The 25,931-nt window shown below is 45.7% G+C and overlaps 1 protein-coding gene across 8 annotated transcripts in view; it reads left to right on the forward strand.

Annotated features, from left to right (window-relative positions):
* The window catches only part of RAI14 (retinoic acid induced 14), a 147,046-nt gene that overhangs the window by 71,096 nt on the left and 50,019 nt on the right, over window positions 1–25,931 (forward strand). For 5 of the 8 annotated variants that reach the window (XM_033852780.2, XM_033852782.2, XM_033852781.2 and 2 more), the window contains exons 1-2: window positions 22,771–22,800; window positions 22,946–23,076. In XM_033852780.2, coding sequence (XP_033708671.1) covers window positions 22,786–22,800; window positions 22,946–23,076 — 146 coding nt within the window. In that variant the 5' untranslated portion in view covers window positions 22,771–22,785. Of the gene's footprint in view, window positions 1–22,770; window positions 22,801–22,945; window positions 23,077–25,931 lie in introns of those variants that run through there. The other 3 variants (XM_019930170.3, XM_019930171.3, XM_033852785.2) reach the window with 1 other exon arrangement.

A 25,931-nucleotide genomic window follows, 5' to 3' on the forward strand; every position in this document is an offset into this window, starting at 1 on the left:
CCCAGGAGGGGCCTGACTCTCTTCAAGTACCCAGAAGAATCTGGCTCATGGATTTGATGGTATATACAGACACAGCCCTAGTACTAGATGTGTTGAATTACCAGTGCTAATTTCACCAAGACGGTTCTTCTTTGTTTCTCCTACCTTATAAAAATACTAGTCCTTACCATTAATTTTGCAAAATATATACCCTGCTGGGTAAAGTCATTCATATCGATTTTTTGGCACTTAGAGGACATTTTCCTCCTTATATCTAGAAACAGTGGTCATGAGGCTAGAATTGACCCACAGGAGGTGAGCTGTTACTGGCCTCCCTCCTGCAGCCTCTTGCCCTCCTCCACTTTGAGAGCCTGGAGTAACTTCTCTGTGTGACTTGTGCTTGGGTTTCTGAAACACAAGCTGTTCATCTCAGTTTAGCTGCCTAAAGTGTGTTGCTGAAGTTAAAAAAAGAAAAAGATTGTTTTATTATAGTTAATTTCCAGGATTCTTAGAAATTTATTAAGGAGGCAGAAGGTTCAGAGAGTTTCCCAGAATCGCATATTTTCCTGGAATTTAACTTCCCACGGCACAGGGCTTTTCTGTGGGTCTCGTTCGCAGCTCCGTCCAGTGCACTGGAGGTGCTCAGTAAGTATCTTCTGAATGAATGAATGGGCCAAGCCAGGATCTGAGCCCAGGCTTGGGTCAGTACTGTAGTGCCCCTGTAGAACATGTGTGTTTTACCCTATTTGAGCTGTAATTGATCTATTGAACTGACTCAAGTCCGTGAGGTGTAAAAGTGAAAGGGTCTTTATTTTTCTTCGGTCCTTGCCTTCCTTCAGCCATGCCCATGCCATCTCCCTTTCCTGTCCCTTCACAGCGTGCAACCTCCGTACACTTCCAGAGATGAGTCCCGCTTGAAAAATCAATTTCCAACGTGATTGAAATCTTCTTTTCTCTTTCCCCCAGTGTGGCTTGCCCCTGTCTCGAAGCACTGGAAGTAAGGGAGATGTGGAGTACTCTGCCCTTTCACTGTGGCCCCTTGCTCTTTGGGGATCGAGCCCCCATCCCCTGCCTCCCCCCCTGCGTGGGGCAGGGACAGGGAAGAAGCACGGGGGTGGCGGGGAAGGTGAACACCTCTATATGTAGCCAGGTGCGGCTGCTGCCCTCTTCTCACTGGTCAAGGCTGTTTCTCGCCAACAGCTCGCTCAGAGCATGGCCCAGGTCTCAGCACCCTCACTCGGTGGGCTCTGCCTCCAGCTGGCCCTTTTCTATCCCCCCTCACTACCCTCTTGCTGCTGGCGTCCTCTCACCCCAGGACAGCCGTCTCAGTCAGGGTACCAGCAAGATGCCTCAAGTAAGGCTTCATAACGTGGTGTCCACTTAAGTCCCAGGAAACGCACAGGTCCTTGCTTCTCCAAGCTGTGGGTGTGTCGGCTGCTTTCCTGGTGCTGCCTTTCTCTTCTTCTGCCCCGCCCCTCCTCTTCATTTCTCTTCTCTCTTCTTCTGTTGCTCAGGACACAGCGAAATCAGCCAGTCCACTGCCTAAATAGATGGGCAGCCAGTGGAAGGGATGTTTTTTTCTTCTTGGAGGCATCCCCAATCTCTGCAGGATTCTCTGGATACCCCACCAGTTGTTACGGATGGGGAGTGAGCTGGGCAGCTGGGGTGCCTGGAAACATGCGCACTGCACTCCCCTCAAGGGACTCTTGTTCTCCCCTCTCCTCTAGTTCTAATAGAGACTCGGAAGCTGATATTAACAGGGCTGGCTCTGTTACCTTTTTATTAACTTCTGGAGGAACTATACAACCCCAATTATTTTTTTAGAAGTTTGGTCATTTAGTGGTTTTGTTTTGTTTTGTTTTGTTTTTTTTGCGGTACTCGGGCCTCTCACCGCTGTAGCCTCTCCCGCCGCGGCGCAGGCTCAGCGGCCATGGCTCACGGGCCCAGCCGCTCCGCGGCACGTGGGATCCTCCCGGACCGGGGCACGAACCTGCGTCCCCTGCATCGGCAGGCGGACTCTCAACCACCACGTCACCAGGGAAGCCCCTAGTGGTTTTTTTTATCCTCATCAGTGGGCTTTGTCTTTAATGCTGAGGCAATAGGGAAGATCATATTCAAGATTTTAGGTGTCAAAGTCATTTGGGTAAGAAGGAAGAGCACCTATGTTGAATGATAACATTAATGGTCTGAAGGGCTAAAAAAAACCCTGTAAACTTACGAAGTGGGGCATTAACTGGCAGGCTGGGAAGATTCTAGCAGTATTTGTGCCTTATCTCATTTATTCTTGAAATCACACTACGCTATGCAGACATGAATGTTCAAAGATGTTCAAGCCAGAGCTGTTTATAATCATGAGAACCTGGTAACAACCTAGATGTCATTACCATTTCAGCTGTAAAAACTTTTGCTGTAGCTCGTTATTGATACGAGAAAATGTTTAGCATATATTACCTGGTGAGAAAAGCAGGTCATAGAACAAAATATTTGCTTTATGCATAGAAAAAATATGGACTGGTACAAAAATGTAACAGGTTTGTTATTCTTGAATGATAGGATTGAAAGTGATTCTGTAAGTTTTATTCTTCTTAATTCTCTGTAGTTTTTGAACTTTTCTGCAGTGAATCTGTTTACATATATAAAAATGTTTTTTAAAGAGATTATATACTATTAGCTTAATGAAAAGCTAGAATACATACTTGTCTCAGCTCTTTTGTCTTTTACATGCCCTACATCCTTAATTACTGAAGAATTTATATATTTCTTATAATATCTGAACTTTGAGGCTTTAGTCAGTTTTTCTCTTGCTTGGTCTAGTAACTATTACATCATTCCACAATCTGGCTTATATTTCAACAACTGAATGTCCTAAATATTATTTGGCATTTATAAAGGTACATGGTAATTTGGAAAAACGCCTTTATTACAATATAAATCTTCCAAGTAACTTTAAAAATGATGTTGTGGCCTTTAGTTTGAAGACCAGAAAATGTGAACACTCTAACTTGTAGAAAGAGCCTCCAAACGCTATTTGTCTTATATCTTGACTATTCTGTAATTTATGCGAATCACTGAAGTGTTTCAGGAAAATTAATTCCACAGGGTTGACTTAAGTGCCTAGGGCTTAATAAATTAGAATGGAGTTTTAGCAGGCAGAGAAACGTTGCGTCATGGGTCTGCATGTCTTCAGTCTGTATGAGTCGAGTATCAGCCTGTAAGCTCTGTGGGTTAGGAACCTGCCTATGGGTCTAATTTCTTGTGGCCCCCCCGGGCCTGGAAAAATGCATGGTACATGATACAGGTGGTCACGATAAGAGCAAAGAGTCACTCAGCTCTTGATGTGTACAAACCACACCACTGTGTGGTCTTCATGCATTATCCTGTTTAGTCCCCAAAACAACTCTCTGAAGAAGGTGATTTTTAATCTTTTCTGAAGGGGGGGGCAGGTGCAGAGCTCGAGTGTGTATAGAGCGATATATGAGAAAAATGCCAGTAGTTTGGCTGCCAAACTGGCCTCAAATTCCGTAGTTACAGACACACCTTGGAAAGCCTTTTGATTAAGTTAAAATTCAGGTTAAATTAGACCGTTTTCATAAAAGTCTGTGTACAAAGTGGGTTTGCATAAATTGAGGTAACAGAAGGCACAAAAATTCTTTAGTGTTACGAGAAAACGTCATAAGAATGGTCTTTTTAACGGTTGCCACAGTTTATTATCTAGAAATCTGTAGAATCCCCCTCTGTGTTCTGAGTACTGTAATCGGTATAGTTAGGATACTAAACAGAGCAATTCAGAGGTAAGGGGACGTAGTGCAGGATATGTTGGGGGTAAAAGTGGTGGCACTTAAGCTGGTCTTGAAGGGTTTTTGACAAGTTAAGGAAGGTAGTACTACCAGCATAAGATTTTGGAGGCAGATCCTGAGAGCGGTTTGGTTTTTTAAAAACAATCTGGGGAATTGTGCAGTTATTTGAATGTATACCTGGCATCCGTTCCAAGAAGATCACCGTCTCCCAGCAGGATGCCCTTTATGGAAAGACAGTGCATTGGAGGAAAATATGCTGTCTTGAACTTTGAAATGTCAAATCTAAATGTTTAGAGTGATGGCAATCAACACTGCATTCTCGTTTTCAGGTTCGAAGATTATCTACATCTTCATTGTTTTATAGCCATATTAACCATTTTCTTCCTTTTGCTGCACCAGATTTATGTCAACCAAATTTCCTAGATTTGGGGGTTCTTGTATTGATTCGTTCCTTGGTCAAGGGGACCATGGCTTTGAAAACTTTGAGCGAGCATTTAGGTAAGGGCATACGCGTGCTCTGGGTGTCTGAGAATGAGTTTCTGTTTTCCGCACACCTGAAGGACAGTTTTGTCAGATAAAATTGCCACAGGATGCTCGGTTCCTCTCAGAACTCTGTTGGTCGTGGGCCACTGCCTCCTGGTGTTGTGTTTTGGAGAAGTCTGAGCCAGCCTGATTGGGGGAGCCTTTGAAAATAACCTGTTTTCTACCTGGATACCAGTAGCATTTTTTTCTTTATCCTTCAAATTAAAAAAAATGTCAACAGAATGTGTCTCAAGATACTGGTCTCTTTCCCCCTGCTCCCCTCTCACTAATCCTAGCCACAACTTGGAGAGTCATGTCATTTTATAGGCAAGCTTTTCTTTAGCTCTGTGTAGTTTTCTTTTATTCATTCTTTTATTCCTTAACTTGGCTTAGATTTCTACATCATATATTGCCTGGATCCTTTTTTCCTTTCCTTTGTATTGTCTTTTTTCTTTTCCTTTGAGTTAAACTTGTCTCTTACTTTAGCTCCAACTTCCCTAGATTCCTCAGTCTGCTGTTCACTGTTGCCAACACGTTTTAAATATGGCATCTTCACGTAGTCGTCTTTGATTCCAGATTGTTCTATGGAGCAGTTTCTCAGACATATTTTTCTCCTGAATCTAGTTGGAAAAGCACATATTAGAAAACCTCTCTGGTTTCTTAAAGAGTAATTCTGTTTCACAGGAACAAATGTGCTCTGATTCCTCAAAGAAATTCACCTCTTTTGGACTTGCTGGAGCTGTTCTCAGGACCTGTGCTGTGCCAACAGCTAATAGTTATAGAAGGACGGCTATGCTCATCCAGAATTGCGGGAAGGATGGGTTCTATCAGATATGATAAGATTCCCTCTCAAATATTTCAATCCAAAAAACAAGTAGAAGGAGATCTATGGTTGTCATTCTGTTCTTGGCCATTTCAGAAGCCTAGCAGCCTGAGGAGTGTGTGAATCTGAGGTGATTGTAGCAAGAAACCCTTGTCTGCGTTCAGTGTCAGGGGCAGCCTGGAGTTCCCTGGGACAGCACCCCTTTCTGGGCTGGCCACACATGCCTGCACTGTTGGCCTCCCATGTCTTTCAGCGTCCTGTTGTCATGTGGTGCACTTTGTGGTAACACGGAGGGGTCACCCTCACCATCTCCCTTTATCCCTCTGAATTAGGCATCATGAATGGAGTTTGTTGGAGTCTCTTCCTGGCATCTTCCTGACAGGCAAGAGGCCAGCTGTCATCATTGGTCCAACTGGCCGTTCTTCAAACTTGTCCCATCTGACCCAAAACTATAAGAAATTCCCTGAAGTTTCTGACTTGTGGCTGTCATCTCTCCATGGTTTCCTGTGCAGATACAAGTTTTCTCTTAATTTTATATTCTGCAGCTCATTTTAATGGGGCACTGATAAATTGGTCAAGATATTTAAGACATTGTTGAATTTTCCCGAGGTCCCAATCAGTTGAGTAGCTTAGCTGAGAGTTGCAGCTGGAGCTTCGGGACTTGTAGACAGTCTCACATGTGCTGTAGCCATCAGTCAATCTGGGATTGGCTATGGGAGTGGATTGTGAATGTGGACATCAGCCAATAATCCTAGAGGACGAGAACCACTGTTCAAAATAACAAAGGGCATTCCCTTAGGAGTGTGAATAATAACCATATTAGCAAATTCATCCTGAATGCTTACTGTATGCCAGACCATGTTCTAAATGTCTTGCAGATATTTGATTCACTTAATTCTCACAATTACTCTATGGTAGAAGCGACTCGTACTATCTCTTATTTTACAGCTGAGGCACACAGGAGTTATGGAACTTGCCCAGGGTCACGGGGCTGGAACTGGGCTGTGACCCCAGGCTGTCTGGCTTCCGGGTCCATGCTTTAAAGCACTATATTATACTGCGTTTCAGTAAGTGCCCATGAGATTGGGGATCTGATAGAGAGAAGAGTTTGGATTTGTTAGAATAGATAGAAGGGAGTCTGTTGATGGCCAGGAGTCTAGGGAGGTGTCAAGATGAAAATGTCAAGATAATAACTTTTAAATAGTTGCAGTGAAGAGGGAAGACTACCTTAGGAGAATTGTGAGGGCTGGCTACTTCCTCAGTGATTTTAGTAGCAACACTATCTTTTAAAAAGCCCAGTGCTTTGCTGGAGTCTTTCACTCGGGCAAACATTCATTCACTTGATGAACATGTATTCATCACTGGCCACGTGTCGGCGCTGGTGCGAGGTGCCTGAGATACAGATGTGAAAGTCAGAGCCCCTGTCCTTGAACTTCACAGTCTGTGGGCCACCACTAGATGTACACCCAGCAACTTTCAGTAGAAATGGACTGTGAGTGACAATAAGTTGTGTGTAACGTGCCCTGGAAAATGGAGTTTCAGAATTTCAAAAGCATCTGCGTTGTCTATTTTTATTTCATTGTTTTACCAGTAGACTCATTCATTTCCAGTGTGTATGTCCAAACTGCAGATTCCTGACATCTGTATTAGACGAAGGTCAAAACCCGTAGCCCAAGACCACACATCAGAGTTCCAACATTGCTTGACTAGAATTTTCCTTCTTTTGGTGCCTTTTGTCTGTGTTTTTTTGGCACTCGGCATCTAGCTGAATCATAAAACTCGAAGACGAGACATTTTTCTGCGAATCCCTTCTGGGCTCTAAAAGGATAATGAATGAGGCTTTACATATGGGGACTTTGATGAGTTTTCCAAAGTTCTTTGTATCTGTCAGTGTCCTTGGTTTTGGCTTGTCGTGCTTATTAAGAAACGTGCAGTTACGGGCTTCGGTCTTCTTGGGCTCTCCTCGGGGGCCCTTTGTCTTGGGGGACCGGGGAGACAGTGGTGCAGGAGGGCCATCTGTACACATGCTCATGGGAAGCCTCAGACAGATCAGACCGATGATAAACGTCATGGCCCCTCGTCTTGTGTTCTTAAAAACCGCTGCCCTCTGCCTTCAGACGTCAGGCAGAAATAATTTCTTGGAACAAGATTTTTCCCCTGTGGGTGGATATTGGAGTTTATTTTGGGCTGGCTATTATCGGAGTGTAGAAAAGCTATAACATCTATGCCCTTTCTTGAGAACTACAAGAATTTTGTTGTAAATAAATCAGTGGTATCTCTTGCCTAAAATACATTGAAATATCCAGACTATTTAAAATTAACCTCTGATAACATTAGACAGTGCGCTTATGTGTGTGTAGTGTTTTGATTATTTAAGTCACCTTCCAAAGCCAGTTGCAGCATAGATAGAAATTTGGAGTGGTAGCGGTGAGGGGGGGGCCTGGAATGTTTCCTCCAAACTGGAGAAGGTTTATTTTAATGTACTGATTCATTAAAAAATATTCAGATAACTAACGGGGCAGGGGGACTGTGGAAGAAGAGGAAATTTTCTGCCATCAAGTACAATCTGTTTGGGGAGTCAAATCTTTTCAAATGTGCTGTTGTCTTCCCTTTTACAAATAAGGAAACTGAGGCATAGGGAGTTAAATGACTTCTCCAGGCTACACAGCTAGTAAGTGGTAGAGCCAGGGTTTGGATCCAGGAGCCCAGAATCCAAGCCCTTAGCCCTGCACTCTATCTTCTCTCTGTGAGACATGAAATGGGAAAACCATATACTTCAAAGACTAGTGTAAAACTTTGTTAAAACAGAAGGCAGGGAGCAGCTTTACGCCTCCTTGGCAGAGAGAGATGGCAAGATAGAAATGAGAGAGGAAAAATTACTTGAGTAATTTTCACATGGAAGGGGAAAGAATAAGTCGGATTCTGGAGCCCAAGAGCTTGGCTCAAGTGGAACGTTTGTGTAGGGCCATGGCGGGGGCCAGAGGGAGAGGTGGGCAGAGTGGAACTGAAGGTTTGAAACTGGATTAAGAGAAGCCTTCCATTGTATGTGTGTGTGGAGGGGCGCTAAAGAGTGTTGGGTCTCTTGTTGGCCATAGACAGCCATGGGCGATTTTGTATACGAAAGTGAGCCAGGGCAGAAGGCAAGAACATTTAACCCCCAGGGAATTTGGCATGGGACGAAGGAGGGCCGCGGTGGAGGTGGGTGGAGGGTGCGGGACCGGAGGTAGAAAGGCCAGTTAAGAGGCTATTGAAACGTCCCAGGTAAACAGTGATCTGTGTCAGAACCTCTTCCCTGGTTCTCCAAGTATCTGTACCTGTCGGTGTGCCCAAAGAGGAGGGCCCCATCTGAAGTGTCTAGCATGATGCCTGACAAAAGCATGCGTTTGTGGAACTGGACTGGATTAGTTAAAGGCGTCGGCTGTAGGATGGAAAACAAGTCAACGCAAGGGAAACCAGAGAAGCAGTTGTCAACAGTTGTTGGTGAGTAATTGGCTGGGGAGGTGGAGGGAGAGAAGAGCCAGGGTCTTTGGCTTGACTGACAATATGATGCTAGTACCAATTACAGTAGGTGGGGTTTTCCACACGCCTTCAAGCAATTCACTGACATCAGCTGGGTGTCGTACTCTTCAACCCAATTCTGACACTGTCTACCTGGAGACAACATCAGATTACACAGGTTAGGGACTCAGTGTCCCCACTTTAGATGTCAATCGCAAGTCCAGATCTTCACCTGTACCTTTGACTGTCCGGCTATAAATCAGAGGTTCCCACAACCGCCTCTTTGGGTTTGATGAATTTACTAGAGCGGCTCATTGAACTCAAAGAAACGTTCCATTTACTAGATCTCTGGTTTATTTATAGAAGGAGATGACTGAGAATCAGCCAGATGGAAGAGATGCCCAGGGCGAGGTATGGGGAACAGGCACGGAGCTCCCATGCCCTCTCTGCACCTCCCGGAAGCTCTCTAAACCCTGTCCTTTGGGTTTTTATGGAGGCTTCCTTACCTAGGCATGACTGATGAAATCATTTGCCATTGGCAGCGGGTTAAACTTCAGCCCCTCACCCCTTCCCTGAGGCTAGGGGCACAGAACTGAAAGTTCCAACCCTCTAATCACATGATTGTTTCTCCTGGCAACCAGCCCCCATCCTTAGTTGTGGTCCAAAAGTCACCTCATTAATATAACAAAAGACACTTTTTTTTTTTAGGAGCTCTGTGCTGGAAATGGGGACGGAGATCAGATATATATATATTTTTTAATAAATCACAATATCTCAGATGAACTTACCACTAACCAAGGCACAGGCATCAGGACAAGGGACCCGTCGGAAGGAGGGTGCAGTGAGTTTGGTTAAGGTCCTCTTCTCTCTGTGGGGCATCTCGACTGCCTGTTGGGACTTACGCCATCTTTATGTGCGGAAAGGTACGGAATGTTGAGATTCACCCTCTCCACTACTTCAGCATTTTAACAGAGACAAATGCGGTTAATATCAGGCTAATGTGTCATCTTCATGGTTGCCCAGGGAAGAATAATTCTGGCTCACAATAGAATCACGTAGAGAATTTTTAAAAGTTAACACTCATATTTTTTCCAAGAGACGTAGGTGATTCTATTATGTAGCCACTTAACCATGCTCTTTGAAAGACATTGGGTATAAACAGGTATATTATTATTTTTTTAATCATAAAAAGGTTTTCCCTCTAAAAATTTTGAAAACCTTAGAGAAGTCGATTTTTTAAAATTTGGCCGTTCCACCAGCCTTGAGATAGATGCTAGGTACAGCCACCTTACTGCAGGTTCCCCATTTCTGTGTCTGTACCCTGCTGGCTGTGAACAAACAGGAACTGAATCAGTGTCATCTGTGGGTCCCCCAGAAGGTTTCTGTTGACCCGCAGTCAGCGGGGATGGAGTCCTGTGTGGGCCATTTGTGCTGGTTAAGCAACCCTCTTTCCATGGGTGGCAGTCTTAGATTCCTAGGGCTACCACAAACTGGATGGCTTAAAACAGAAATTGATTCTCTTACAGTCCAGGAGGCCAGAAGTCCACAATCAAGGCCCAGGCAGGATTGGCTCCTTCTGGGGGTCCTGATGGAGAAAATGCCCCATGCCTGTCTCCCACCTTCTGCTGACTGCTGGCACTCCTTGGCTTGTAGACACATCACTTTAATCTCTGCCACCATCTTCACATGGCCTTCTTCCCCGTGTCTCTGTCCTCACTTCTTATAAGGAAGCCAATCATTGGATTTTGGGCCCATTTTTATCTCAAAATCCTATTTTCAATTAAAGTCACATTCTGAGGTTCTAGGTGGATATGAATGGACTCACTATAGTCACCTGTGACTTGCACATGGTTAGGGGACACTAAGTAGGGGGAGCTGCCTTGGTCTCCTACCCTAAACTTGAGGTTCTTAAATATTCTTAGTCCCTAAACAAGAAAATGAGTCCTTGGCAATGGAGATATCCTGGTTCTGGGTCGACATCTACCCCATTGAAGATCCCAGCTTTCACCTGCTAAACTGACTGGTTCCAGAAGGAAGAGTATGGGGTGGGGTACCAGTGCAGGGAGTGGGCAGGGGGAGCAGGAAATACAGAGCAGAGAACGCTTGTAGAATTTGTAACTTCAAGGACTGTTTCCTATTCTCGTAGATTTCTTTAGCTGTCATTTTGTCCCGCGGTCATCATTTAACATCTATAAAGGGCATGATGCCTGGGCATGAGCAGGGCAAGGGATCCGCCCCCCATCCTCTTCTCTGACCATTTAGGCACTGAAAGTGCACTCACGCATTTGGCTTAAGACCTTACGGATGAAATCATTTCATCTGGATACTTCATGTGAAATCTATATTGTGCCCCTTGGGTAAAGAGCAAAGCTCAGGGGCTGTGGCTGCCTGTTACGCTCAGATGCATGCCAGAAATACTTGGCACGTGGCGTGTGCTTGGATCATAGCCAGACATGTCCAGAGGTGTCCTGTCCGTGTGCAAGGAAAGCCTTGCTCAGGCCTTAAGGTACTCATTGTTACACATGTATCTCCCTTTAAGTAATGAACATTCTTGGAGTAAATCAAGTCTCATTTACATATGATTCATAAATAAATATATATATATGAGCTTACTACTCAAAGAGACCTTACTGTGAATATGCTTATAAATAACCATACTTTAAATGCTTGTGTATAACCATGAAGTTCATGTATCATATGGAGTTTGCTTTAGTGGGGTTCCTGCTTTTAAAAAGGATTTAGAGCTTAGAGTTTCCCATCTTAGTACCACCAGACTGAGGTGTGTCCCTCTGCCTCACATGGCCCACCATCTGTGTTCTACCTGGTCTTCCCCAGTGCAGTGAACATACGTGAGGGGCAGGACTGTACAGTGGAAAAGGTACAAAGGTCTGGGGTTTGAATCCTGATCCTTTTACTTTCTGACCTTGTAACTTTGGCCAAGATACTTATATTTTTCTGATCTTCAGTTTCCTCATCAGTAAAATGAGGATAATAATAGGTATCTCACTGGATGGTGTATTAATTTCCTAGAGCTGCCATAGTAAATACCATAAACCAATTGGCTTAAAACAACAGAAATCTATTCTCTCACAGATCTGGAGGCTAGAAGCCCCAAATCAAGGCATTGACAGGGCCATATTCCCTCCAAAGGCTCTAAGGAAGAATCCTTCCTTACCTCTTCTAGTTTCTGGTGGTTGCCGGCATTCCTTGGTTAATGGCAGCATAACTCCAGTCTCTGCCTCTGTCATCACGTGGCCTTCTTTCTATTTCCTCTATGTCTTCATCTGTCTCTCCTTGCAGGGACACCAGTCATTGGGCTTGGAGCCTACCCTAATCCAGAATGACCTGCTCTTAACTTGATTACATGTGCAAAAACCCTCTTTCAAAATAAGGTCACATTCTGGGGTTTGTGGGGGGGCGGGCGTGACATTTGTAGTGATACTGTTCAAGCCGGTACAGGTGCTTAGACTGAAATGAAGTCAATTCTTGAGGGCACCCGGAAGGGACTGGTACATAGTAGAAACTCAAGTTAAGTCACAGGAAGCCATTTCTATATTAAGGCTTGTGCCATTTGCTCTGCAACCTCATCACTCCTTTCTCTGTTGACAATCACTCTTTTTGGTTATGCTGGGCCCCCTCATCTCGCTTTCTTCATCATCTTTTGGGGACTCTTTTTCTAGGAATTTAGCTGCCAGCTCCTACTTTTCCTTTCTGCTATCATCACGGGAATTCTAACATTCGTCTAAATGACCCATCTGACACCCTGCCTCTGGTCTATAGGACTATGTCCAGACCTTACCCTTCTCTGCCCTGATCCCATAGTTGTTTCAAATACCTGTTCCCTGGTACCTCCTGTCCTCTTGACCCTGGAATCTCTGCTTTATCTGTCTTCCCAGTCTCCAGGCGTGGCTCAAGCTACCCACTTCTTGCTCCCATCCTACCTAATGCTTCTAGTGAAAAATCCCACACCATGACTAAGTGGTTTCTTTATGGAGTTATAATTCCTGCTCTCAGCTGGACCTTCAGGGCTGCTTGAAAACCCCTTCACTCATTCCAAGTGGGTTTCCTTTCTCATTTCCCCCAGGAGCTACTGGGAACATTTCTCGAGCTCCTTAGCCCACCCCTGACCCTGCCTACTTTACCTCCTGTCTCCCCGAGAAAACAGAAGCTATAAAACACAAACTGACGTCCTCTCTACCACAGAATCTTTGCTTGCCCTCCTCTTCCTGCTTTCTGTCTCTGAGCCGTAACATGAGTTAATTAGTCTCTCACTCACAGAGATCAGCCTTCTGCCTGGGCTGAATCCTCACTTCCTCCCCCCACTCCTTATGTTTTGCACTCCTCCTTTCTCCACTGACCCCCTTGCTTGCCTCAGTCTGTAAATACGCTTCAATGTTGCTCATCCTAAAAAGCGTCTTCATTTTCTTTAAAGTGAGCTGCTTGACCTTTCTTCTCTTGAGAGAACCAAGAGTAGCTTTTCATGCTTCTTAACCTCTCGGTGCCTGTTTTCTCATCTGTCAAATGAACTCATGATGGTACCTGCTTCATAGGGTTATTGTTAATATTAAATTGTATTTATATTCTTATGTGGTTACATTTTTGTAATATTAATGTAATTACAATTATGTAATATTAAGTAGGAACTGTAGTACAGTTCCTAGAACTATGCGATTGTAGCTGTTTTGGGTGTAATAGCATCCTCTCTGGGCTTCAGTAGCACTCAGTTCTCAACACTGGCTGAGCGCTGACAGATGATGATGTAAGTAGTTATTGGGTGTGTTTCTGTCCTCAGAAGTACATGAACTTCTTCAGTGTCCACATTACTTCATATCCATCTTTTTATCCCTAGGACTTGCCATGGTACTGTGTGTGCATGTGTGTGTGTGTGTGTGTGTGTGTGTGTGTGTGTGTGTGTGTGTGTATACACACATACTCCCCTGTTTGTTGTATGTATCTAAAATAAACAAATACTTGAGCCCAACTGAATTGGATGGAACCGTTTTCCTCCCTGAAGGGTAAAGTTGGTTTGACCTATTCCCAGATTTATCTCTGTTCCCTTGAGACTGTTTTGACCTGACGTGACATGGTTTTAAGTATAGAATAATGTTTTTAACTGGTTAGCATAGTCAAAGGAAGGAATTTGATAGGATTATGGAGCCTTTACATGCATTTGTGAACTGAGACAAAGGCGTCAATGGAGAAGATTAATCAGTGCTGGCTCCCGAGGTAGAAGGAAGGAGAACAAAGCTGTTGGAGGATCAGCTCTGAGTCGAGCCCCTACCATCTGGCAGGCAGTGGGCCAGGACCCAAGGCTTTATGATGAACAAGATAGATGCTGGCCATTGGCCGTGCCCTGGAGACCCCAGTCCAGTGAGAGGTTGACTGGCCGGTACTTGAGGAACACTGTGTAATTATAGCTGTGCCAAACGCCGTGGAAGAGAAGCACGGGAGAGCCTAGCCGGGGGAGTGACCGGTCCAGGTGACTAGCAGTGAGCAGGGCAGTGTGTGAAGTGGGTCTGGCAGGGGGACTAGCCTGTTTCTGGGTGGAGGTGTAGATAATTATGTGTTAGGTCCGTGACGCAGCGTTCAGCATTTATGTGGGATCACATAACACAGTCTGTTGAAGGGACGCTGGCAGGTTTCAGGGTGATTCACAGAGACACTGGAACCTGCATGTGTGAATAACCTGACATAAAAATGCGGGGAGAGGGAAACTCATTTTAGATGAACTTACGTTTTGGTCTGAAGTAACTGACATTATATGAAGCTGCTGGGCTTGTTAAAGACAGGACAATGGTCAGATTTTTCAGTCCTGGTCTATTGGTGATTTCCTGGGTGTTCCACGGATGCCAAAGAGGACAGTCTTGGAAGGCCTCACGTGGATCAGCTCACTATTTACACTCTTCTCTAAATACGTCTTGCATTTTTCAATCGTTGTGTCTTCTTTCCATTAACCTAAATGTTACTCATTGCAAGATCTAGTTCATCATCCAGTCAAAAAGCCTTCCCTTCCTGCCCAGCTGAAAGTCGTCCCTCCCTTTCATTGGACTGATTCCCCATTTCACTCCTTTTACCACTCTGAGTCTTGTCTTGTATCGTTGGCGTATTTCTCATGTTGCTATGTTTTGTCTCAACTATATAGAAAATTCAGTAAAGACTATGCCAATCATGTAAAAGGCACCGAGTTTGAATGAATGAAAGAACAAATACATGAATGTTAACCTCTATAGAATTTCAAATACTACTTTGTACCCAGTAGGTAGATATCTAATAAGCGCTGGCTGGTGCAGTCAGCAGGGGAAGGTATCATCTGGCCCCAGGCTTGCCAGTTTCTTGTCCTCTGTCTTAAAATAGGAGGTGTGTGCTCTTTTTTTTTTTTTTCCTGGATGGTGTGAATCTGAAACCTTCCCCGTGGTGAAAACACTGTCTACTTTGTCTAATGTTCATTTTAGCCGAACTGATTATTTTGGCAAAACAGTCTACTCTCCGTAAACTAGAGAGAGAAAGGCAGTCTTGCCAAAGATAATCTCTCAAATAGACTCCTCCGGATGGCCGCTCAACCTGTGTCCAGCAGGAGCTCCGTGAGTTTTTGATCCGTAGGGTTTTTAGCATTTTTCCTAAAGGAAGTCAAAGAAACTTTCTCTTCCTGGATCGCTCTGTGCCTCTGGATTCTTTTGGTTGGGTTGGTGTATTCCAAAACTCAGACCTGCCCACTAGCCAGATGTCTGCGACCGCTGAGTTTCCACTGGTTTTTCAGTTCCCAGTGATTAAACCAAGAGAAAAGAAGGTGATGCCACGTCTGGCCAAGGGCAGACGTCGCCAGTTGCCAAAGCCCCAGTGTCCATCGTGTGGTTGACAGGGTCTCTGCAGCCCTCGCAGGAGGCAGGCAAGTCTTTCAAAAGGGCCGAACTTCAAGGAAAAGCTCTTAAGTAAGAGTGTCATTTGGAAATGATTTGACGAATAGGACACTTACCGACCAGCCATTGAAAATCCCATTTGTGATATATTAGCAGGAATGTTTGGAGCCCACATGGAAGGTAAGGTCTGCCTTTCCCACATGCTGCCCTTCACAGCTGACACATTACACATGTCTCCAGAGCGTAACATATGGCTTCCTGAACTTGCAAGTGGGGCCCAACGTGCTCTGTTGAAACAGTGTCTGTTTAAACAGTCTCCTGGAGAAGTGAGCCATAGCCACTAAAATAGTTAATTTCATGTCTGTGAGTGTTGTCTCTAGAGCCCTTTAAAATGTGATGCTTAAGAAGCATAGTACAAAATTTGCAGATTTAAGGCGTTATCCGCCTCTGAAAGGGTAGTGGACCCTCCGTCCTAATTTGTACATTTTGGAAGACTCAGCATAAACCAAAAAGGGAACCATGCAGATCATCTAATTTAAGCCTAACCATAATCACCATCTTTTTGGTGCCTAATATGCGGCAGGCCCTTTAAGTACATTGCATTTAATTCCCAGGCTAATGTGCAAGGAGGTAGGGTTTCTCCCATTTTACAGATAAGGAAATAGAGACTTAAATGTGGATGACCTACTCCAGACCACCTAAATGCGAGGTGGTGATGCTGGAATTTCAACTCGGCAGCACTTAAAATCTGAAGGCTCTTTCTTTCTCTATGCCAGGCATTCTTAATTTAGGCTTACAGCTGGGCCTAGAGGTAGGGGTTTACGCTGCTGGAGAACCCTCTTTGAATAATCTTTTTTTTCTTTTTTTTTTGGCCGAGGTGCGAGGCTTACGGGGTCATGGTTTCCCGACCAGGGATCGAACCCGGGCCTTCTGCAGTAGAAGCACCCAGTTCTGACCACTGGACCACCAGGGGATTCCCCAGAGAACCCTCTTTCGTATGCAAACGTTTGTGTGTTTGTGCATTATTCTGAGAAAAGTCCATACGATAATCAGATTCTCCAGGGGCTTTGTGAGGCCTCCTGAGAGCCACGTTCTGGCAGCAGGCCGCCTTTATTTTAGAGACGAGGAGACAGCACGTGAGAATGCAGACTGTCCAAAGGCACTTGGTCTGGTGATGATTTGACCAGAAAATCAACCACGAGACTTCTTTCTAAATTCTGTGCGCGCGCGTGTGTGTGTGTGTGTGAAATAAATCACGTACAGAGAAGCGTGCACAAAACAAGAACGTAGACTTTAAAAAGTGAACATCTGTAGAGGCACCAACCAGGTCAGGAAACTGAGCCGGACTCTAGACTGTGCCCAGGTGTCCCTTCCAGATCAGATGCCACACACACCCCCCCCAGCCAATATCCTTGTTCCTTTCTTTATGGTTTTATCATCTATATATGCATCCCTAAACAATATAGATCCATTTTCTCCGTTTTCATCTTTATATACGTGCAGTCGTACTGTTGTGTTCTTTTGTGTCTTGTTCCTTTCACCGATATTGTTTTAAATATTCATCCGTGTTCTTGCACGCAGTTGTGTTCATTTTCACTGCTGTGTGATATTCCGTTGTTTGATTATATTGCAATTTATTCATCCGTGTTCTGTTATTGGATGTGTGATGATTTGTCATTTTTGCCTATTATGAACAATGCTTTCATTGACATTTCATACGTGTCTTATACATAGGTTGCACATGCAACTCCTAGAGAAAGCCTAATATTTATTAAGCTTTTGTAGGAAACAAAATACCTAGTTCCGTAAGGAAAAAGTGAAGAATTCTCTTCTCCCATCCCTGTCCTTAATGACGCCTTGTGGGGGAAGAAAATTCTTTCAAGTAAATTCTCTGCTTAGCCTTAGCATGGGTTCCCATTGTCCCCAAACCTGCAGTCCAAATCAGAGCAGTCGTTGAACCTGGGTCAGTCCAGGGCCCTCTGCCCACCCTACTCCCCGGATCGCTGGGACCAGAATCTCTCCAGGATGGGATCCGGGAGTCTGTGTATTTAACCAGTTCACATGCGGTTCCCCTGACTGGGGGACACTGGCTTCACCCTGATGGATTGATGGGGCATGGATCCTTGGTTGGGAAGAGATTTGGAGAAAGTGTACCTAGGATTAAAATCTCGGAAAAGTGGCCTCAGAAGAGTTAATGGAGTAGAAAAGCTGAGGGAGCTGGATTTGTTTAACTTGTTTAAAAATAAAATCTGAAACATCATTAAATAGTTGTTTGCAAAAGGATGAAAGAACTTCAGAAATGAAGAAAGAAATATTTGCCAAGTCAGAGGTTGGAGCTGATCAAGAGGAAGAAACTCCTACTAAAATCAGACACTGAGCGTTTCCTAGGCACCCCGGGGCTAAGGAATAAAGGCTGTTGTCAGTGCCTTGAGGGAGCTGGAGACCGGGACACAAAACTAGCACCCGCTGAGCTGGCGCACAAAAGCCGGGACGCGATATTTCATCAAGTCTAGACTGTGGGCTTCAGTGGAGGTGAGTGGGCGGGCCCTCGGGGACTGACAGCGGCGAGAAGCCCAGAGAGGTCACCTGGAAAGGCTTAAAGAGCCTGCAGGGTCCCTCGGGCTTTAGAAGGCAGCCTTTCCAGAGGCGGATGGGATGACTGCCTTCCGAGGCAGTGGCATCCATCGTTTTTTATTGTTGATTCCCCAGTAAGAAATATATTTTATATCACCACCCACTACATACTTAGAAGTTTCATAGAGCGTTTAACCTTATTAAATATTATGCATCTGATGTTTAACATCTTTTTTCTACTTTATTATTTTTTTTGATGTTGGATTAATCCACTAAGAGGTTAAAAACACTGTTCTAAGGGAACCAGGAGCCCAGCGTGGAGGCAGAGCTGAGCCTGCCCTGCGGAGGGAGTGCCAGCAGGGGGAGGGGGTTTATTGATGTGCTGGTGGTCTCCGGAAGCCTTCCTTGACTCTGGAGTATGAGTGAATTACTTTGGAATGTTATGGCAAGACTTCACACTTCAACTATCCTGTGATCTACTTCTGACACTGTTACCCGAAAACCAGATCCACCTCTTGGTGGGTGTCGAGCCAATAGACACAGCCCAGCCGAAGATCAGGAGGAGGAAGGATTCCTTACTTCCAGTAAGGAGAACCCCGGGGATCTCTCCCAAAGCAGCATCTCCCCCAACAGCAAAGTGGGGCAAGTTTTATGCTCAGGTACATGCATATTCATGAGGGGCCCTGAGCAGAGGAGAATTCAGCATAGAACTGGGGCACAGGTCAACTAGTCCAAGCTTTAGTTGATTGAAGTCAGGAGGGTCAACATCCATCCTCCTCCTGGGTGGGGGCCTTAACATCCATCCTCCTCCTGGGTGGGGGCCTTAGTTCCTGCAGAACTCGGAGATATATTATTATGTCTGTCCCTTGAGGAGGAACTAGGGCTCTGCTTTATCACTGCACTGTTGTTTGACGGCCTTTTCTCTGTTTCCGAATTCCTTTGTTCCCTTGGGGTCATTAATCACTGAGACCTGTTCAAGGGCAAGCATTATGGTCAGGCTTAGATCACAAAATGGCTTAGGTCAGAACGGCTTCTCTTATGTCAGGAAAGCCATTCCTGGTTCTCTTTCTCCGGGGACCCCCTAACCTGTCTGCTTACAGCCCCGGATGCGGGCGGGGGTGGAGGGTTCTGTCATACCAACACCCAGCTCTTCAACTTCCCTGACAAAGTGGGTGTCCAGCGATGCAGTTCAGTTCTGACCCTAATGCCCTGGAGTTAGCATCTGACCCCACAGGTTAAGGTCTCAGTCCCACAAGAGTGCTCCCACTTCAGATACCAGTTTCAGGTCCTGGGCCAACCATGCTTCTCACTGGCCAGCTATAAAGTCCAAGGGTCCCACAACCCCCCTCCTCAGGTTTTTGTTTGTTTGTTTAAAATATTTATTTATTTCGTTGCACCTGGTCTTAGTTGTGGCAGGCAGGCTCGCTGGCTCCTTAGTTGAGGCATGCAGACTCTTAGTTGCGGCACGTGGGATCTAGTTCCCGGACCGGGGATCGGGCCTGGGGCCCCTGCATTGGGAGCGCAGAGTCTTAGCCTTTGCACCACCAGGGAAGTCCCGCCCGCCTCAGGTTTGATGATTTGCTTGAACGGCTCACAGAACTCAGGAGGGCACTTCCCTTACTATTGTCAGCTTATTATAAAGGATACCATTCAGGAGCAGCCAAATGGAAGAAACGCATAGGGCAAGGTATGGGGTGTGTGTGCGCATGCGTGTGGGAGCTCAAGGCTTCCATGCCCTGTCCTCGGCACCTTTGTAGCCGAGCGGGGACCCTGGACCCTCCCCGCGACAGACCCCTCTCCCGTATCCTCTGCTGTAGCTCCTCTCTGAGGTACGCAGATAATGGTATCTCCTACACGTTGCCTGGGCTTTTCAGATGCTGAGAAACCACCACCAAATGGAAGAACTGCTGGATGATCTTGAGCACACAGCCCCCAGACCTTCTGGTGCCTAAGCCGCCCATCGTCCAATCAGAGAATCGTGCCCGAGCTGATCACACACCCTGGGACGCCACCCTTCCTCCACCCCACCCCGCCTTTAAAAATGCTTTGCTGAAACCCTTCAGGGCGTCCGGGGTTTCGGGGGGCACGAGCCACCCTTTCTCCTTGCATGGCCCTGCAATAAACCTTTCTCTCCTCAAACTCCCGACATTTCGGTTTGTTGGGCACACGAGCTTGTGTCCGGTGACGGATCCACATGTAGCTAATTTTAGAGCGCCCCGGCAATCAGATTTTTCTCTGCCCGAGTTGAGGGCCTTAGCGGCGCTGAGAAGGAAAATCCTTTCATGTGGCCTTTCTTTGCTTAGGTGCTTTCAGTCAGTCCTCTGAGATTTAATATCCTTTTGATCTGCCCAATCCAGTTTTAATTTGGTCAGTTTAAATTAGGGAAGGATTTTAAAAGGCAACACTAATAATAATGCTGCGTTTGGGATAATGTAGGTAGGAGTAACTGGTCCGAAATGTGCTTCAGTAAACTTTTTTTGTTTTGTCCGTGGCTAGTAAAATGCAGTGGGGGGAATAAGCTGATCTGTTTCTTGGTGTTTGCTACGTTTTGTTGTTAAGTAAACCTTGCTATTCCACTAACAAATGCTTGTGCCTTGGGCGGTATGTTTGTTTCTTCCCCTTCAATAGGAAGCCTGATTTGTAATTGAAGAGAAAACCTAATGTCTTCTTTGTGAGTAAATTGATGGTTGTAGGAGAATTGGGGATGATTTGGCCCAGACACACTCTTTCTTTGTTAAACAGTATTTAGAGAGCCTTCATGTGAAGCTGTTCTGATAGCCCCTAGCTACTGGCACTTGAAGTTTAAAATTAAAATTAAAAATTCAGTTCCTCAGTCGCATGGGCCACATTTCCACTGCTCAGTAGCCACGTGTGGCTAATTCGAGACTGGCGTTTGGGGCCAGATAATTCTTGGTTGGAGGGAGGGAGCCATCCCATGCATTGTAGGGTGTTTAGCAGCACCCCAGGCTCTACCTCCTGGATGCCAGGAGCGTTCTTTAGTCATGACAGTCAAAACTGTCTGTTGAGATTGCTAAATGTCCCTTGAGGGGCAGAGTCACCCCTGGTTGAGACTCACTGGCCGAGTGGCTACAGTTTTGGACAGTGCAGATATAGAACATTTCCATTATCACACACAGTACTGTTCTAGAATAATTCCTAGCACTGTTTGGTGTGGCACATTTTACAGATTAAACCTTTTAAGCTTTAGAGGAATCACAGTGGTCATCCAGTTCAAAGCTTTGGGAAACTGAGGCAGAGAGGTGTTTTTTTCCAGGTGACTTCAGATCCATAGCATGTAGGTGTCCACCTAAAGTTCTGGACTTCACACAGCCTAGAGGACAGACTTGTGATTTTCATTCAAACCTACCTCATGCTTGCTGTGTGCTTGCACTCAGTGATGGCAAAAAGAAGGAGGACTTCCTCCTTCGTGCGGGAAGGAGGGAGTCCTGAGAAATGGAAGACACCCCGCCCTGAGACTCTCAGAGAAGCAAATTCCTGACTTGAACCCTGGGTTATACCTGTTGCACTCCTCCCCGGCCTGTGGCTTTCTGTAAAGCCCTGCCTCTAGGCTAGGGTGGGAGGGGTGCTGGGGACATCTGGTGGCCTCACCCTTGCTCTATGAGAGGGCACAGTCCTGTTGGGTTTCCCAGTTCCATGAGTACAGAGAGGTGTGAACACACTTCTGGCCCATGGAAGACTGCGGTCCTTTAAGAGTCCCTCCTGTTAGCTTTTAAATCTCCAGTCTCCTTGCGTCTTCCTGGAAGTAGCCTGTGGCAAAGCCTTCAATATGAATTACTTGGAGATTCTTATTTTCGGGGTCACAGGGAAGCAGCCAGCCCTAGAGACCTGTCTACAGAAAGCATTGGGGAGGGAAGAAGATTCTCTTTCAGGGTGGTGGTGTCCACAGCTGGAGAGGCCAGAAAGTAGGCTTAGCAAAGGCTGGGGTGGGGATGTGTCTGGAGGGCAGGCTGGGCCTGCAAAGTTTCCCAGGGGCTTTGATGTGTCCCAGGATCTCCTCCCCCTCGATGAACCCCCCCATGCTTCACGTACCTCCCATTGACTCTTCTTCCATCACCGAGTTTATTCTCTCCTCTGCTCTAAAATCTTCAACGGCTCGCTGCTGCCTTTTCACGTTGGACAGTTCTTAGTACTCAAGGCTCTTTTTGCTCTTCTATTATCTTCTTTCCCTTCTAAGAGTAGAAACTGGTTTTTGTGCAGCTGAGAGCTTTACTGTTACTGCGGTTTGCAGAATTATTCTCTTGGGGCTGAGGGTCCACGGTGGCGGACACTTTGCTCAGAGCTATTTGATGTGGAATAGTTTGCTCAGGAGGAAGTTTAGTTTCTGGTGATACTCTGTTGAGTCGGAGGCCTAGACAACTACTTGAAAGCAGCATACAACTCAAAATTCCAAGTCCAGTAAACAGGCCAGAAGCAGACGGGTGATCGCATGTGTAAATCCTCAGGGAACCTTGGGCTGGTGGCTGGTTGGTCCTGTAACATCAGGAGCCCAGTGAGCTGCTGACCAGGTCCAAGGTCAGTGCTCTGTGGTGGCAGCTGTCAGGTTTAGCTGGAACTAAGCTAATGTGTAAACTGGCCTCTTGGTCTTTTGAAGTTGCTTCATCTTCCCCGTTTCAGTTGAAAGAAGTTGCTTTTCTTTCAGAGTTTGGTGACTGGCTGCTCCTTCATCGAATTGTGGATGTTTTCTTTTGGGAAACCGGTCTTTTTGGGTGTCTCCATGGTGAAGGGAAAGGTATTTTTAAAGTCGTGCGTTTGGGGGCAGGTTCTGATCTGAGCTATGGGAGGCTTGGGGAGTGGGGAGGACCAAGGTCCCGCCGACTGCATGGCCGTGGCCGCTATATTGCTCACTGGCTCTGCATCTCCCTTTTGCTCCACAGACCAACGAGTGGAACAAGAATGATGACCGGCTGCTGCAGGCCGTGGAGAACGGAGACGCAGAGAAGGTGGCCTCGCTGCTGGGCAAGAAGGGTGCCAGCGCCACCAAACATGACAGCGAGGGCAAGACCGCGTAAGCTAAAGAGATTGGCTTCTGACGGCCGCCTCTGGGTTCTCAACCCGTTCTCTGGAATTCCCGGGGTCCCTGGGGGAACTTTGCCAGTGCATCTATGGGGACTTTGTGAAATTACTGCCTCTACCGCATCCCGCATGTTAAAATGTATGAGAGGATATTGTAATCCAGTTCCTTTCTCTTCAAGGTCCAAATTACATATTTGGGCTTTACCTTGAATGGCCACATTTGCTCCCAGGTGTGACCGGAGATTTTGCCAGAGAAGACATAGCACCAGGCTTGCAGCCAGTTAACTGATAGGTGGGAAAAGAGTTCTGCCCCAGATTAGAAACAGCGTAAAAGAGAAAGTAATTTTTTCATAACCCTCAAATCTTATTATTTATAGTATTATTTCTTATGAAACCCCTTCCTTCACATAGACCTGTAATTTTGTATAAATTTTGCTTTATGATTTGCCATATGTGGTACTTTTGTCCACCATAATTAAAACTATATATTTAAGTGTGTGTGTGTGTGTGTGTGTGTGTTTGTGTTTGCTTGTTTGTTTGTTTGTTTGTTTGTATACATCCTTACTCTGGTCGTACTGTAGAGAGATCTTTAGACTTCTAATCTGGACTCTATCACTTAGGAGTTGTGTAGTCCTTGAATTTCAATTTCTTCATTGTACAGTGGAGATGACAGTATTCAACCGCTAGGGCAGTTATAAGAATAAAACAAGATACTGACTTTGGTTGGGTGCCCCCAGGAGTAGGCTGTGAGGTGAGGATTTGAGTGTAAGTAGTTTTTATAGCCCGTGATCCCAGGAAGTGCTCGGTAAGGGAATGAAGCCTCTATAGCATGTTATTGACAGGATACTGCTCTGGGCAACCGAGACTCGTTCCCACTAAGGACCTCTGGGAATCTGTTTAGATTTAGAGCAGGGTGTGGCCCACTGTCTTTGTAAATCAAGTGTTATTAGAATGCAGCCACACCCATTCATTCTGCATTGTCCTGCTTCTGCACCACAAAGGCAGATTTGAGTGGTAAGACAAGGACGTATGGCCCACAAAGCCTGACGTATTAACTAGTTTGCTTACCCCAGGCTTAAACTATGCCCAGAGTTATCCCACCCGAGGGGTAAGGAAACTGGGGTATCTATTCCTGATCTCCTGTCCCTCCCAAGGTTGAGTGCCTCTCCTAGGGGCCGTAATGCTCGTGGCCAGAACACTTCCAAGACGTTGAGGAAGGGGCACCTACAGCCACAGACACCGTGTGTAAAGATCTGCACAGTGCCCAGCCCACAGCAGACACTTGATAAAGCCAGCTGCCTTCCTTTCTTGTCCTAGATGAGTGGTTCTCAATCCTGGCAGCTCCTGCATTAGACTCTCCTGGGGTGCTCTTCAAACATGTTGATGCCATGCCCACCCCAGATGTTCTGAGTCGTTTGGTCTAGGGAGAGGCCCAGGAATCAATATTTTTTAAAGTATCCCATGTAGGTTCAACCAGAGAGAACCATTCTCTGGAAACGAAACTAGATTGACTCTAGATTGAAGGGTAAGTATCAGGCATGACTGGAAAATTGTCAGGAGAAAATTGTCACATTTTAGCATACTTCGCCAGTTAACCCTCTTCCCAGCACCCAGTGGATCCCGTAGTGTAGACTCTGACCCTGTTGTTTTGGGAGCCGCAAGAGAGCTTAAGGGGCTGAGCTTTGTGTAGAGACCAGGCTAGTTGGTACACAAAGAGAAGAGGGATGCGTTGTCACGCAGGTCGGAGTCTGGTCCTCTAGGAGCTGGGCTTGTCCTCCGTGCCCGTCACCCCAGGTTGAGCTCCACCTCACAGCCTGTTTGACTTCCTCCTTGGCCTGTCTCAGGTGTGAGGACAGGGCCATACCCCCGTGAGCTCTGACTCGTTAGGATGCCCAGTAGTAGGTGGGCTTTGGGTGTTGGCTAATATTTTGTTGCATCAGTTGCCTACTTGGCCTTGTGTAACTTTTAGTTCTTATCACTCTTGCACTCTAGGCTGTAATTTCCTTGCTAGAAGGGACAGTGACCTTGTAGTTCACGGCTATAATTATATCATCTAGCCAGCTCAGTTTGTAGTAGATAGTCAATAAATATTTGTTGGATGAGTCAGTTAACCTTTTCCTGTGATGCCACATTTGGATTCCGTGCTTTCTGAGCTACCGTGGCAGAGGCCATACTCCTAAGCCCGTCCTGAGGCTTTTGGCTGTAGGCATGGTGCTTTCGCATTACCCTTTGTATCACTCTACAGCTTCCCTGGCTCCTGTCCTCCTCCCAGTCTGGCTCTGCAGGTGTCTGCACGAGATGAACTTTGTAGCCATCTGAGAGAAAGGGGAGGGAACTGTTCCTGATAGTTCTGTCCAAGACAGTACTCACTAAAAGAAGATAAAATAATTTAGATTAGTGGTTTCGCCACAATTGTGATCACCTTGATCCCTTTGTGTCTTTTGTTAATAAGACATTTATTATGTATAGAATAGATGGCCAGACTGTTATTTTCTATTCCCTCTCTTTTTTAATTGTAAAATATACACATCATAACATTTACCATTTTAACCATTTTAAAGTATACAGTTCAGTGACATTAAGTACCTTCATAATGTTGTACAACCATCATCATCTAGTTCCAGAAATTTTTCATCACCCCAGAAGGAAACCCATACGCATTAAACGGTGACAGTCCTCGACTTCCCCTCCCGCTCTCCCTGGCAACCACTAATCCGCTTTCTGTCTTTAGGAATTTGCCCATTACGGATATTTCACGTAAACGGAATCATACCATACATACGGGGCCCTTTGTCTCTGGCTTCTTTCACTTAGCATCATGTTTTCAAGTTTCATCCTCATTGTAGC

The sequence above is a fragment of the Tursiops truncatus genome, chromosome 3 (genome assembly GCF_011762595.2).
Source record: "Tursiops truncatus isolate mTurTru1 chromosome 3, mTurTru1.mat.Y, whole genome shotgun sequence".
Taxonomy (NCBI): domain Eukaryota; kingdom Metazoa; phylum Chordata; class Mammalia; order Artiodactyla; family Delphinidae; genus Tursiops; species Tursiops truncatus.